The following is a 15,950-nucleotide window of genomic DNA, read 5'->3' on the forward strand; positions in this document are numbered from 1 at the left end:
ACGAAACTCATTTACAGTATATTTGAATTTTTAGTTTCCCTCTAAAGATGTAAAATATGTTAAAGATCTTAATATAAATCATAAATATGCAGAAATTAATTTGAATATTTATAAGTTATATATTCGTCATAGTTCATAGAATTAAGTAGAATTTTAATAACTTTTATGTCTGATTTGATTTTTTATCTTAATTTTATTCATATATTTTACCTAGGATTAAAATTTACTTAAATATTTAAAATATACAGTAAACGGTTTATATTATAATAACATCTAATAAATATTTAAATATTACCTATTATAGTTGATATTATGAAAATAGTTTTAAATTATACATTATTTTTTTTTAAATTAAGTAAATGACAGTATTATTTTACAATAGTTTATTTTCATTTACAGTATTTACACGATGTAAACACAAATTATTATAATATAATATACATAATATGTATAGAGGTATTTCTTATTAGAATTAATTAATTATTAAAATATAATTATAATAAAATGACAAAATGCGTATTAAATAACAAAATATATGTGTCTATATTATAACTTACAACTTAATTTTTTTTTTAACTATTCGTAGATAAATTCAAATAAAATATTATTTTGGATTAAAAATACTTTTAACTGAAAAGCATTAAGTATTTTGTACTATTTCAAATAATAATTAAATACTTATAAGTTCGATATTAACTAAACATTTTATGAATTACCGCTATTTTTAAAATATGCTTTAAGTATAAAAATATTGTATGATGCTACTTTTACGGTAAGCATTATTCATAATCATAAATAATGACAAATATCTTCTACTATTGATTAAAATATAGTGTTATTGTATAACGTGTCAGCTAATATTTTATAAAAATATATACCTACCGATTTTTAATCAATATAATATACTTTTTTAAATATTATTATTTACACATATATTTGTATAAATAATTAGAAATAAAAACTTCTACTTCTAAATCATAATTCAGGAGTCAATGTTTACAATACAAAATTTTTTTTAACTTGGTACAAACTATTTTATGAGGGTTTATGATTTCGTAATTTCGTTAAATATATTATATTATATAACAAAATTAATAAATGATATAAACAAATAATTTTTTAATGATACAATAATTTTATATATATTTAAAACTAATAATCTACTATTTATACATTGTTGGTACAAAAATAGTATTGACAATTAAAATTGAATAGATAATGATACAGTAGAAAAACTTTTATGGATATTCCATAGTTTTATCCATTTTTATAGAGTTATTATTATAACTAGTAACTACTAACATTACGACATTCTTAAATTAATATGCATGTTGTATCGCATGACTAAAATAAACTATAAAATCATCCAGTTAAATTCTGTTCATCAGATAAAAAAAAAAATATTTCTAGATCTCTACACACACACATTCATGAATATTTTATACATAATGTACCTATATTTAATATTTTAATTAGTACACTATTAGAACTTAAAAAATACCGTTATTATTAGGTGGCCATTATAATTGTAAGTGTTCAATGTAAATCAAATACTCTGGGTGTATTTGTAGCAAATATAAATATACTTTCATTAAATAGTAATAACACGTAAAATATATATTTATAGATTTATTATATTTTTATTTTTAATGTAAATATTTTCTATTGCAGTTAAAAAACATTCTATTTTCGGAATATATAATTAAATTATAATTGTTATAGTTACTTATAAGTAATTAAAAAGTAAATAATATACATAAAAGCCTATAATCTAGGTTCAATCATTACTTGTAGATATACCCAACTTTTAGGGATATTATTATTATTTTTTAATTACTGGCCTTTGAAAGACGAGGAAGACGGTTATTGATTTTTCTTCGTCTGTTGTTTGTACTGTTGCTGTGCGAACGTATTTGGTGAAACTACCTACCGCTTCGAGCTAAAAGTTTCAACATTCAGACCGTAAAGGAAGGGGTGTAAAATTGGATAAGATAAAAGAAACACGAATCGGCCAAAGGTTTTATAAATTTTAACTATGCAACATTTTTTTCTCATAAAAAAACCGAACCAAAAACTGTATAAAAGTTTTTAGAGCTACAAATACGGTTCATGTTTAATCGAAGGAGGATTTTAATTAAAAGTCATATAAAATATTATATTGCTAGAAAATTCAATAGTAAGATGGAAAAATGAAGATTGGCCAATAATTTAATAAAAATCAGCTACTATATCACGTTATTGACGGTCTTCATTTTAAAATAATTGAAATAACATTGTAAAAGAAGTACAATAATGACGTAATTATAACGAATGCTATAACAAGTAAGTCCAATGAGAAATACTGATACCATTTAGTGTCTACGGCCTGTGATTTCAAATGATGTGCACCATTGTGTCGTAACACATACTCTATCCAATAGGCAACTGTGTCTTTAGGATTGAGTGGACGATCGTGGAAACGGTGCGATAAATCCACAGCATTTTTTTTGAACCTAGAATAAAATACAAATCATTTCAATCAAATATTTACTTAAAATCAATATTACGTTTTTTCGTATATTTTAAGTGGATATACGTTTTATTATGTTCAAAATTATATAATTTAACGTAATATTGTTTGGTATATTTTGAATTTTTCATGATCTATAATTTTGTTATACGATTTAAGATTTTTTTAAATTTGATAAATATTTTATGATTAAAAATCAAAATAATATCTTATACAATAGCTATAATTTGCACATATTATGGTATTGTATTACTGTACATTTCACAGAAGTAATAAAAAATCTACTCACTAATCAAAGTTCAACTATATGTGAATTAAATGAATCAATCTAATTATATGATTACATTTTTAGAATAAAAACCAATATCCACAGTATACATGTTTTTTAAATAACTAGATATACATTACTTATTTAATTATTAAATTATGTTATGGTATTCAGTATATAAACAAACATAAATATTTTAATGTTCTTTAATAGGTTTGTGATTTAATTACTCATAATGTATAATATATATAAAATATTTATTACAAGATTTTAATTTTTTCTAAAAACGTGGAAAAAATTCATGACTGCTAAACTATACATTATTATTTAATACATTACAGTTTTAATATAATTAGATTAAAATCAGATTTATTTTAATTTTAATAATTTTAAATTTTATTTTTTTATACCCAATTTTGTACTAAATCTGTAAGAAAATTTTAGAACATATATTTTTAATAGTTATTACATAATTTTCATTACTTATTACCTATTCAAAATCGATAAAATCTATCATAGATTATAATGATTATATAAATTCTTAATACGGTGAAAACTTCCTCAAGTAAAAGATTTCTTTCATTTGATTAAATTAAAAATGTGTTATAATAATATAACTTGTATAGCTACAAAAGTTTTCTAATCATGAAGAAGTCGAAGTTATTTTTCTCTTCGAAATTCATAGTTCAAATAAAATGTACTAAATGTTAATAACTATATAATATGATATAACGTTTACATGTAATTATTATTATTACTATAAGCGATATGTTGATATCTCAATCTCTATGAAAAAAATGTATTTCATTTGATTGGGATTAGATAAGTACCTACTATTTGAATTACTCGTGAATAGATTAATTTACTCTGGAAATTTTTTTTTCAATTAAGTATACTATGAATTAGTTAAATTTAAATTTAAATCTTTTAATTTACGATTAACTATTATTGTTAGTATACTGAATGGGCTTAAGTTATGGACACGAATTTAACTAGTTTTGTATTCATACGTATTGTTACATCGATGTTCTATTGACAACGATAAAAAAATAATTATAAATTAAGCATTGCATTTCTATTTTAATTGGATAGTGTAGATACTATACAATTACATTGATAATATTAACAAAATATACAAAAATAGAAATCTGTCACTTATGAATTTTTATAACTTTCGTGGTTTCGACTTTAAAAGTACCTATAATACTTAATTCAATATAAATCAGATGAATGCCAGGGGTACTAATGTAGTTTATAACTTTGAAAAAAAATAATAAATAATGATTAATGATCATTAAAACTATTAGCACTGAAGAATTGAAGAATTATTTTGGTCCATAACAGGCCATGCTAAATTAAACAAAAGTAATAGATAACATCTTATTTTTGTTATAGTAGTATTTGGTTTGTAAATACAATGTATAATATTCTCTTATATTTTCAATCAAAATGTGTTGTAAATTTACTTAAGTATATTTACCTAATTATCAGTGATGGCTATAATAAAATAATGTTATAATAGTTACCAATATTCAGCAATGGAATTTATTTTTATTTTCATTATTTTATAACCAAATGCTAGCACCCTTCGGGTTACAAATAGTTTAGACGTTTATCATTTTTAGAATCCCATAACCTAAGATATACATAGTGGTGAATGGTCTGATCAGCTAATCGAGTGTATTCTCTAATTTTTCTAATGTAACAAGAAAGTCTAATGCGAATATTACAGGTATGATAATTTTTAGATTTTCACATATTTATTTTGAAGTTGATGGGGATTCATAGTTATTTTTTGTAATTTTATATTAATAATTAATGATTGTTTTGGTATAAGTGTTTTAAATGATAACAACGTTTATATTACCTTTGATCACTTAAAATCCGTTTAATCTTGTATACAAAGTCTTCTTTTGTAAAATTATTATGGTCTATAAATAAGCCGGAACCCCAATGTTGAAATAGTTCTAAATTTCTTGGTTGGTCAAAAAATATAGGAAAGCCCAGTACCGGAATGCCTGCGCTAGTCGCTTCGATAACGCCAGAATTACCACCGTGTGTAATGAAAAGTTTTACATTTGGATGTCCTGAAATATAATTATATAATAAAGTATAAAGATAATTAAATTAAATATATAGAAATAATATAAATAAAAAACATTGAGTGTTTACTCGTTGGTAAAGCACAAAATATAGCAAACGAAGACCAACATAAAATTATTTATTATTTTTACTATAAATATAAACATACTTCAATATGAAAAAACAAAACATGATCTCATCTATGTATCTTTTATTATTATTTATTATCCAAAAGAGATTATTTATAACTTGTATACGGAAAAAAATCCAATAAGAAATGCGTGTAACAAAGAAGATATATAATCCAGATGACTTGATTTAATGGATATTCATTGACACTTCAGATGTGTTTTTTGATAATTATATCATCATATTATTAATATGGGGAGGCATTAGTGATTGGAAGGACTAAAATATATACTGATGAATGATGACTGATGTTGTAACTGCACCTCAGAGTTGGATACTGTTGGTTGTCATTAGACGGATTTTTTTCACATTGTGAAGGAGTTTGGTACAAACTACAAAGTGGGATATTTGATTTCAGAAGACATCGAAGTTTGTTAAGTTTTGTGTTGAAGGATTTGGTTTGGCTTTTATGTGGTTGGTCCAATATTACTATTTTGTTAGGATGGATTGGTATTTACTATTAACTAACTATTCAACTCACCTTCTTCGAACTTCGTAGTTTAAATCAAGTGTCTATCTATATTTATAACTAATCCTATCTAGTTAAGTAATAGTTGGTTAGTTCTTCTCGTTATACAAATCGGGTTATTAGACTGATATAAATAAAGCTTTCTAAGTTACATTTTAAAGGTCTTAGAAACTTATGACCTGCGTTCATAATCCAACGTAATCAAACATGATACAATAACATATACAAGAGTCTATGAAATAATTGAAACAATAATACTATACAGTATACTATCATCCATGGGCGCCGAGAGGGGGGTGCAAGGGGGTGCACTTGCACCCCCTTGGCTTTTCAAAAAATTAAAAAAAATTGAATGGTATTATATAATACAATATTTATAAAATCAAATAATAATAATATAAATTATTATTATTATATCATATAAATAATAATTACTAATATTATATAATGTATATTAGAATTAGAAATCACAATATACTATGCACAAATGCACCCCCCTGATAAATTCCTGGCGGCGCCTATGCTATCATCTGAGTAAATCTATAATTGAGGGTAATATATTTAAGATCACAGGTGTAGCAAAGTACTAATTGAACAATTTTATAATTATAATTTATCAATAGGTGGGTGTTATAATTATTATAAAAAAATAAAAATATTATGTTAAAAAAATGTTAGTTTCTACTTCACCATTCAAAACTCGACTGTTGGCTATGTATATAATATTTACCGATCTATCCTATTTATCTAAGCGATTCACCGAGTGCAACATTAATGACAAGTCAGTAATTTGTAAATTATTACAATTCTTTAGGGAATTAGATTATTATTAATTTATATTTAAAGGATGACGTACCACACACAGGAAAACATTTTATGACATGTATATTGCTTGATGTAGCATTTATTTTTATTCTTATTAGACATGATCCACCTATTTCAGTTTTGTTTTTTTAAGTGAGTTTTAAAAAACTCGTAGTCTCTAATCAAATTAATTTTTTTTGAAATTATATTAGTATTATCAGCGAAGGTTATAAAATTCAAAGTTTTAAATAGTTTTGAAATATTATTGAGTATAGAAAATGATAATTTAAGCAATGGTGAAATGTTTAAAGAATTTTTGTATCACGACAAAATTACTAAGACAGTTTGATAATAAATCATAATTTCATGTGTGAATTTCTATTGTCTTAAAATTTCAACTTCAATCACTCATAAAAAATGTATGATTTTTTTTTTTAAATTGGATTGAAAGAAAGATTTTAAGGAATCTTATATTTAATGTTTAAGTTTTATGTATAAGGTTGATTTAGTTATTATCGGGGTTTCGTTTGATTTGAACTGATTTTAAAACAAAAATAATTGATTTTATGAGACATAAAGTTGAATTTTTTTTAAGAAAAAACAAGAACATTTTATTAAATATTTAATAAAATAATTGAAAATATCAACGCATAATTTTTTATTACCAACGACTAAGATTGAATTATTATGATTAATCTAAGAAATAAAAAGGTAGAAATCATTATTTGTGTTAACATAAGATATATTATTATTTATTATATTTTACTTTAATAATTAATATTTAAGTGATAAAAGGTAAACATATTTTGAATTTTGGACAATATCTTTTTAAACACTACTCCCATCACTAGATGTTATCTTGGGGAACCTCTGATTGATTTAAAGGTTATCATAATTCACTAAATAGAATAAAGTTTAGTCTGATTAAAAAAAATATATATTATATTTACGTATATATAATATTATATATTCTATATAAGTAATATTATGGACTAGAATATATAGGACATAGGTAATAGGTACTGTCCAGATTTCCAACGCACCATTCAAATTTATTGAAAAATCAATATGCTTCATACACGAATGAACACTGATAACCCTTTTCCCTCCCCTTAATGTTATAACCATAAGAACATTTACCGGGAAAACATTTCCTATTTATGTGTTATTTATGACGGTAAAAAACTTTTATTTGAAACTTGTTCTTTTATCTCATTAAATTTATGCCCACGTAAAATCCACCCTACTATTTTTAAATAACAAAAATATACACACACACACATATGTGCAAGAATTTCAAAACTTTTAAAACTTAAACTTAATACATTTTTTTTTTTATTCATACAAAATATTTAAATGAAATGTGTTATCATTTGTTGTTTTTGTTTTTGATGCCTCACTTGAATGAATAATAAATTAATGTTGTTTTAGTGAAGACAATTAGTAAATACTCAATTGACAGTTATGTATATTGAATAAAGTACCTACAACAGTTTACAAATATCAACAGAAAGTCAGAGATGCATTTGACAATATTTTGTTTAATACAACAGTAAACAATGATCCACAATTATTCTAAAGAGCATAAGACATAATTTAAGATGCCCATGTGATAACTTCATAATTTATAGCTTTATAAAGTTAATATGATTATTGATTTTTTTGGTTACTAAATGAAACAAAGTTAAAATGTAGGTAAGTTAAAAAGTATTGTTATTTATATGGTATTTCTAATATAAGAGAAGATGGAAGATTTTTCATATAAAAGTTTATTTAGAAGAAAAAAAATTTATGACCAAAAATGCGAGTACCTAATGCTTACTATAAGATCCTACATATTATTTAAATTAATATATATTTCGATGTAAAAAAAGTTTATACTGTTTAAATTTATAAAAACATACAGTGAATATTTATATGTAGTTAGGATAAGTAAAATATTTTATTAAAATTTTGAGATTCACTATCAACGTATTATTTTTTTTTGTTAAAAATAATTAATACATATTTTATTATTTTAAATCAATTAGAATAACAGTATTTTTAATATAACACTAATCATCCGTTCCGCTATGAACTACAGTAAATAATTTATTACCTATTATACTAATTAATAATTAATAGATACTTATATAATTTTATTAATGCTATATCACGGTATTATTTCATTTTAATCAATAGGTATTCAGTAGTATACTCGTATTTAATGCATTATAAGTAATTAATATTTATTAATCAAATAAAAATATTCTTACTTATAATATCATATTGAGGAAACCATTTTCGTGTGATTACGTTCTTCGGCAGATCGATAATTGGCCGATCTGACTCTAACTTCCATAAAACCTTTTGTGGTAATTCTCTGAATCCTTCTTTGAGTCCATATTGTATAGAAATTGGTAAATCTTCCATCCTGACCACGGATCCTAAACTGAAATATATTACGCCGTGTTCGGAATTGTCGATGAATTCTTGCAGGTCCTGTACAATCAAATGTATAACTGAAAGCGGTGATCTTCTAAACGTCAAGTGAATGACTCTATTTTTATAAAAACGCTAATATTAATTAAAATAAATCGTTAAAAATATAGTTTTATTATAGAATGCCACGATAAAACTAGTAATTTAATTTTTTATGCATAAATATGATATATTATAGCTATTATAAGTATTAAGTACTCTCGTTTGCGGAGGCGTATTCAGGTAGAGGCCATATATGGGTGACCATTTGGAGGGCGGCAATTTTTAACAATTTTTTTTTTTTACAAAAGAACAAAAACTATTTTTCATTTGATAAAATCAAATTTTACTAATTTTTATGTTAAAAAATTATTTTTATATAAATTGTAAGTTAAACCGTTAACTATCACGCTCGTTCGTTTGAAATTAACCAGCTACCTACATATTATACACATATGCAATACAGTACAAACACTACAAACCAGTACGCACATAGATAACAAAAATACGCTCATTCGATGGGGGTTCGATTTCTCATATTATGGATTAAAATAATTTAGGTACATAATAACATAGACAGTATAGTATATTGTATATTGAATATCGAAGTGTATTTAATGTCAACTTTAAATTTTGATGATTTAATTGATGCATTTGATGAGGAAAAATGTAGGAAGAAAAAGTATAAAGTTTTAAGTAGGTATAATTCATTTGTAAATTGCAAAAGAAAATATTACGTGCAATTTAATTTCCATTAATAACGTATCTTATTTTTTTATATAAGATAATAATATAACAAATTGTATAATCAAATATGTTTTAAAAATAATTTTATGACGAATGGGGAGGGAAAGGTGACAAATTAGAAAGTGCCTATAGGCGGAAAATCCCTAAATATGCCACTGCTAGTTTGACATTTGTATAATATAATACTACTATTTGTGTATTTAAATTGCATCAGTAAATTAAGAAGTCGAAGTTCTTCCCGTATTTTTTTTTTTACATTTTTGAAGGTATTCGTTATATTAGTTATAATATAATTATCTTAAACCTACATTATTTTAAATATAATAATAAGCAAAAGTTTTGTCAAATTTAACATCTTTATTACGATCGTCATTTATAGAACTAAAAATAATAATTTTATTATTATTATCTCATTGGAAATAAAATATTTTATTTTATAGATATTTTGTTTCGAACGTAACCTTCTTCTTGTATGAATATTAAAAACTATCATAATTTGTAACTTTTTATTTTGTTCATTCAACATTTATAAGTTCCATTTTAAAATATGGCACTCACATAAGTTGTATAAACGCTTAACTAATTTTACAATATGTTTTTTTATTATTCCTTACTGTTCTCAAAATGGTAAAAAAATTGTTTTATTTAACAAATATATCTGAAATCTGAAAGCAATTTATATCTATAGCTAATAAACTGCTATGTGCGGATACAACATGGTAGTGATTATATTTGTATACTTTTTATATTATATATTTTTATATCTTTTATTTCTAAAACAGTGGAACTACTGACTCGATTTACATGTTTTTTTTTTTATATTGTAGATAATTTTTCAAATAATAAAAAATAACATAATGTGGTGATTAACCCAATTTCCGTTTCCATAAAACGTAGTGGTTAAGTATAAATATACTAATAGAACTATTTTTTTGAATTTTATCGTGACACTAAAAGTAAATTAAAATAACCAATCAATCCAATTACCCGGGTTGGAGTCGGGTAATATAGCTTGCAATTTAATAAAAATAAGTATTTAACAATCAAAATTATAATACTAGAGCCACTACTTAATTATTATAATATGCATGCTCACTGAGGGCAATGGTTTGGGTGGTTTTAAGTGAATGCCTCCGATTTCTTTGAAATTCGTCGCTAACGGTTTGGACAAATCAAAATTTGAATGTGTGTTGAGGAACACCATTGATACGTTACGGAGTAATGCCTCAGCGTTCGGCCTGCTATCACCGAAATATTTACGTCCCATCACCGTGGCCGCAGTGTCCACGTATTTGAAGTACGTGCAAATAATCGCATAGTCGACAAAGTTCCAGAACCGTTGCAAGAACGTCTCCGGTTTTGGGTATGGGGAATTCAGGGTCGAGATGTACGACGGGTTCGACGGACTGTTGAACGAATCCTGGTACCAGGTCAGCATCTGACTGGAGATGATGGCTACGTGTGGTAAACCCAGATGGCTGGCCAAGTACAAATCGCATCGGGAGCCGAGCAATTCTGTGATTACGAGGTCGTAGTGCCCCGCGTGTAACGCACGTTGTAAGTCTGGGTGGTCGAATGTTGCGCGACACGTGGTTAGTTGAGCGTCGTTTAGAAATTTCAGACATGTCACGGGGGGCTTGTATACCCCGACCACCTGCAACGCGTTTTACATCGATAAGTACATTAATAATTACTGTCGAACAAGAAATTTCTGTTTTCGCTGATCGAAGTTATATGGTTAATTATAGTCAAAATGTTAATCCTATAAAATATGTATTACGCGAAATTTTTTGAAAAATCAATTTTATTATTTAAAGAAAAGCATTATGGGATAACACATTTAAACAAAATATTAGATTGGAAATGGTTATACCATTATTTTATAAATACGTAGCAATAATTCGTAGTTGATAAACACGATACCAATGTATATGTGTTACCATCTATTAGAAAAAATGGATAATGGGTTTATTTAATAGTCTTTATTTGTATTAAAATATAAAAAAAAATCTTATATAGTAAAATGTATTACCTATTCTGAATGCAATATTTGGTATGTTAAGCATTAGTAAGACAGTGAAGGAGCGTGCTGATACAACGTCCGTCAATCTTTGTATAAATAATTATGTATTTTATATTAATTATAGTAGACAAAAGACTAACTTAAAAGTATTTAAACCTTAAGATCCCCCTACTAATCAGTGACGTGCGATTAGGGCGAGTTAGGTAAGCAGCGCATGCCCGTCCAAAAACGAAGAAATAAAAAGTTAAAAATGTATTATATTAAATGACAATGCGACTTATACATTAAAATTATAACAATTTATTAATTCTTTTTTGATTATTCAATTTGTCAGGTTTCTTTTATAGAAATTAAATGCATTTTTTTGTATAGGCAATTTCTTTACAAAAGCGTTCGTATTTTAGATTGCCTGGCTATATTGTTCTTATAAGAATGGCCGGTTGCGGTAGAATGATATCCACACTTTTATGTGTCAGTTAAAAGCGCTGTGCCCAGTGTTTATCGATATTTTTAAAAACGTAATTCCAATATTTTTACTGTTGATCTTCACAAGGACAAGAAAGACTTTAGTTCTTTATCATTCATTTCAATCGAAAAAGAACTCTTGCATAAAGAAAAAAAAAATTCAGAATTATTTGATAGTTACAAACAAGAAAGATGAATAGATTTTATTTATAAATAAACTATAGACTATAACTTTTATCAATAAAATACCTTAAAATACCTTTTTTTTTTTTTATTTTAACTTGAAATTTTATTTTAGCGCTCACCTAAAATATAAAATATCATCGCACGCCACTGTTATCAATAGATCTAGAAAAGTCCCTATAGAGTTTCATTCTAAAGCTTTTGAACTAAAAAATAAAAATTAGAGAAGTCGCTGTGACTTACTGAACACACTTAGGTACACATGTAATAATTAATTAATATATATTAATTAATTATTACACAATATGCTATAGTGTACAATATTGAAGCATAAATATTATTATTTATAATATACCATAGCGATATTTCATAGCTATTATATTATATACACAGAGGACAGTGCTATGCAGCTGGGTTTATAAAAACTATTTAATACCCTTTAATCTGATATATTGTATAAAATTATTAAGGTATTATACTTAAGCAAAAACAACGTTTCCAAATCGTTTTTACCGTTTCCCAAGGTGATCCTATTGCAAGTGGTATACGTTTAGATAAATCAATTTCAGTGTAATTCTCATGTGGTATTTTTCTTAAAAATGGCGTCGCTACTGTAATCGAGTGGCCTCGATTTAATAAAACTTCCAGTACGGAGCTCATAACATTCCAGTGACTGGCTCCAGCTATCGGCGTGATGGCTAAGATTCTTGCAGCATTTATCGTGTCTGTAGATACCAGTCCGAGTAAAATCCAAAGTAAACATTTCGTGTCCATCTAAAACCACGGCAATACAAAGGATAAGAACTTTCATGCATTTGCATATTTTTCTGGAGAACTTTATCGTATGCCTAATATATTTCACAATGTTTGTGATCAAATACTTAAAGTTTTTAGTGCATATTTTTCATGTTTTGATATTTTGGGGTTTAACCCACATAGTTTTGATTATAAGAGCATATTTTAAACGTATAGTGCATATTTTAATATCGTTAATCAAAAATGAAGTGCTTCGGTAGATATTTTTCATGAATCAAGGTAAAAAGTTTTATTAAACTGTGAATTTGAATAAAAATTAAAAATTAAATTAAATAGTGTAGTAATTAAAATGAATAAAATAAAGAAAAACTTTAATATTTTAGTGTAATATAGGCCAGTAATTTCTGTTAAGTCATATTTAACTAAAGATTTTTTATTATTTGATTCTTCTCACATTATTCAATGAATTATGAGGAATTAAAAAAGACGTGTGATGTCATTGGGCAAAAATATTATTTTTGAAATTTATTTTACTTATAAATGTGTAATTTCAATCGTTTAAGGTGATTAAAGAAATTTCATAAATGTTTAGTCATTAAAATTTTAAATAATCTTAAAAGAGATATTTCTGTTAAATAGCACGTAATGGCGATTTATCATGATCCATGAGGTGCTATAAAATATTTTTTTAAGATTTTCAATATTTAAAAAACTAAACGTTATAATAAAAATTTGATACTTTAATCGTCTTAAATCACATGAAAACACACATTTATACTTAAAACAAATTTCAAAAATAAAATTTGAAGGTAAATCGTTGTGTAAAGCGACAAACTTTTACACATATAAGATAGGCAATTACGATGAGCCGGTTCCAATGATGTCACGCGTTTCTTTCAATTCTTTTTCAATTTCCTCTTAATTCATTGAATAATGTGAAAAGAATAAATTAATAAAAAATGTCCAGTTAAATATGACTTAAAGGAAATAACTTAATATCTAGTAATAAGTAAAAAGTAATATTTAATATTTAAAAAAAATTTAAAGAAATATATGCACGTCTGATGATTTTTGCATAAAAGACCTTACTTTATATGAGCTATAGTTATTAATCAAAACAATCAATTACATAATACTTTTTAATAAAAAGTAAAAACACATAAATTAATAAATTATCATAATATAACTTTAATGGTTTAGAAAATTATCTTTAACAATAATTGTGACCTGCTGTTTTATTGTTTTAATTAATATATTTTAAATAATTTAAAGATTATAATATTGATTTAATTTTTATAGAGATCGATCTTATTATTATTAATGTTGATATTTCTGGAGAATGTTAAACGTCGTAATATAATCTATTTCATACAAACAATAATCTTATTTGGATTATTAAAATGTTTCTGTTTAATACTATATATATTTTATTTATAGTAAATATCGGTATTGCTTTAAAAGTTATGGACAATTAAAATATTACCTTTATAATATTTGATTCTGTGAAAATGTACGTTAATCTTACGTTAATTTTATTTTTAATGAATTACTTATGTGGCTGTATATTATAGTTATATGTACTATGTATAAGACTTACCTTCGTGAATTAGTAGAGTACTGTAGAGCAGGAAAGTATGATTTATTAATTCATTTTTTGAATGCTTTCGATTAACTTGCGCTCTTATTATATTTTATACATAAAACGTGCGAGAGTCACTCACGAAAATATTGCACTAAATGTGCGCACAAAACTAAAGAAGCTAGGAACGATTAGCACCGGTTTCAGTAAACTCCCACCACTATAAATACTTCTCTGCTCTGGAAATAAATAAATTGGTGATCGTTATGCTGTCGAGTTAATACGAAATTGCCGGGACAAAAGTTCAGAACCGATTCAGACAAGCAACAGGTATATTCCGCGAATATACTCATGCAGGAAATATAGGAACAGTAACACAAACAAAAATAAAAAATAATTGATTCAATTAAAATTATTTATTTTATAATCTAAATTAAGTCTTCTATATAAATATAAATTATATTTACGTTATAAATTATAATTATCAGTCAAAAACCTGTTCGAATAGATATTAGTGTTGAATTATTTTAATTTTTATCATTAGTTTATGGTTTTAGTTTCTCTACTAATGTTATAAGTAATGTATAGTAACATTAATTACGTCTATTTCATATTTTGTTATTAATATATATATATTATAATATTACTTCACCTATTTAATGATACTTAGTATGTATATTGATCATACATATTTTATTTTAAACATCAGTGTTTCCCAATCTTTTTATTAAAGAGATCCAAAAACTTACTCTGTTGAGTATAGGCTATATTATACACTACAAAAAAATTATAATAAATAATTATGGAAGAGGCGGGAAAGTGGGTAGTGGGTACCACTCAGCTATACAATATACTGTAGCATCAGCGTTTCTCAAACTGTAGGTCGCGACCTACTGGTGGGCCAATTCAATGGTCAAGACAATTTTTGGTGGATCATGAGGATTTTATTAATTTCTTAGAGTTTAAGATATTTATTATTCATGATATTTTATACAGTATGAACATAGCAGGAAATAAGCACACGCTTCGCGCATACGTCTCAATATTAAAAATGCATTTATAAATTATATTCATTACAAACCTATAAACTTTATAGTGTAATAAAGTAATAAGTAATAAAAGTAATAAACAAACTTTGGTTTTTAGAAATACTTACTGTAAAAGTAAAATCATGTGGATCCCGATAGATTTTCAATGGAAATTTGGGTTGTCATCCTTAAAAAATTGAGATTTGACATTATTGAATAACCATTGTAAATTAACAACGGTTATAAACGGAGACGGTCTATGAGACTATAAAATCACTAAATATATTTTTTTGATGTAAAAAAAGTGAGGTGTGACTAAAATCGCATCAAAAGTTACCTAACCTGACCTGCAGTCATAAACGGGTTTATACTCGGTAATATGAAATAC

At 25.2% G+C, this 15,950-nt stretch overlaps 1 protein-coding gene across 1 annotated transcript; it reads right to left on the reverse strand.

Annotated features, from left to right (window-relative positions):
* Nucleotides 1-1,616: 1,616 nt before the first annotated feature.
* On the reverse strand, nt 1,617-14,825 carry LOC114120702 (UDP-glucosyltransferase 2). The gene is made up of 6 exons (XM_050200871.1): nt 14,553-14,825; nt 12,713-12,973; nt 10,625-11,182; nt 8,577-8,802; nt 4,645-4,864; nt 1,617-2,492 (listed from the first exon to the last, which is right to left on the reverse strand). Exons 2-6 carry the CDS (start codon nt 12,971-12,973, stop codon nt 2,249-2,251), a joined length of 1,509 nt encoding a protein of 502 aa, XP_050056828.1. The 5' UTR covers nt 14,553-14,825; the 3' UTR covers nt 1,617-2,248.
* Between the last annotated feature and the right edge of the window lie 1,125 nt (nt 14,826-15,950).

Source organism: Aphis gossypii, chromosome 2 (assembly GCF_020184175.1).
Source record: "Aphis gossypii isolate Hap1 chromosome 2, ASM2018417v2, whole genome shotgun sequence".
NCBI lineage: Eukaryota > Metazoa > Arthropoda > Insecta > Hemiptera > Aphididae > Aphis > Aphis gossypii.

Coding starts and splice junctions, on each gene's coding strand:
- LOC114120702 (XM_050200871.1), bottom strand. CDS start 12,973: ATGGACACGAAATGTTTACTTTGGATTTTACTCGGACTGGTATCTACA. Junction 8,803..10,624: donor CACCCAAACCATTGCCCTCA/GTGAGCATGCAT, acceptor TTGATTGTACAG/GACCTGCAAGAATTCATCGA. Junction 4,865..8,576: donor TCCTCAATATGATATTATAA/GTAAGAATATTT, acceptor ATTATATTTCAG/GACATCCAAATGTAAAACTT.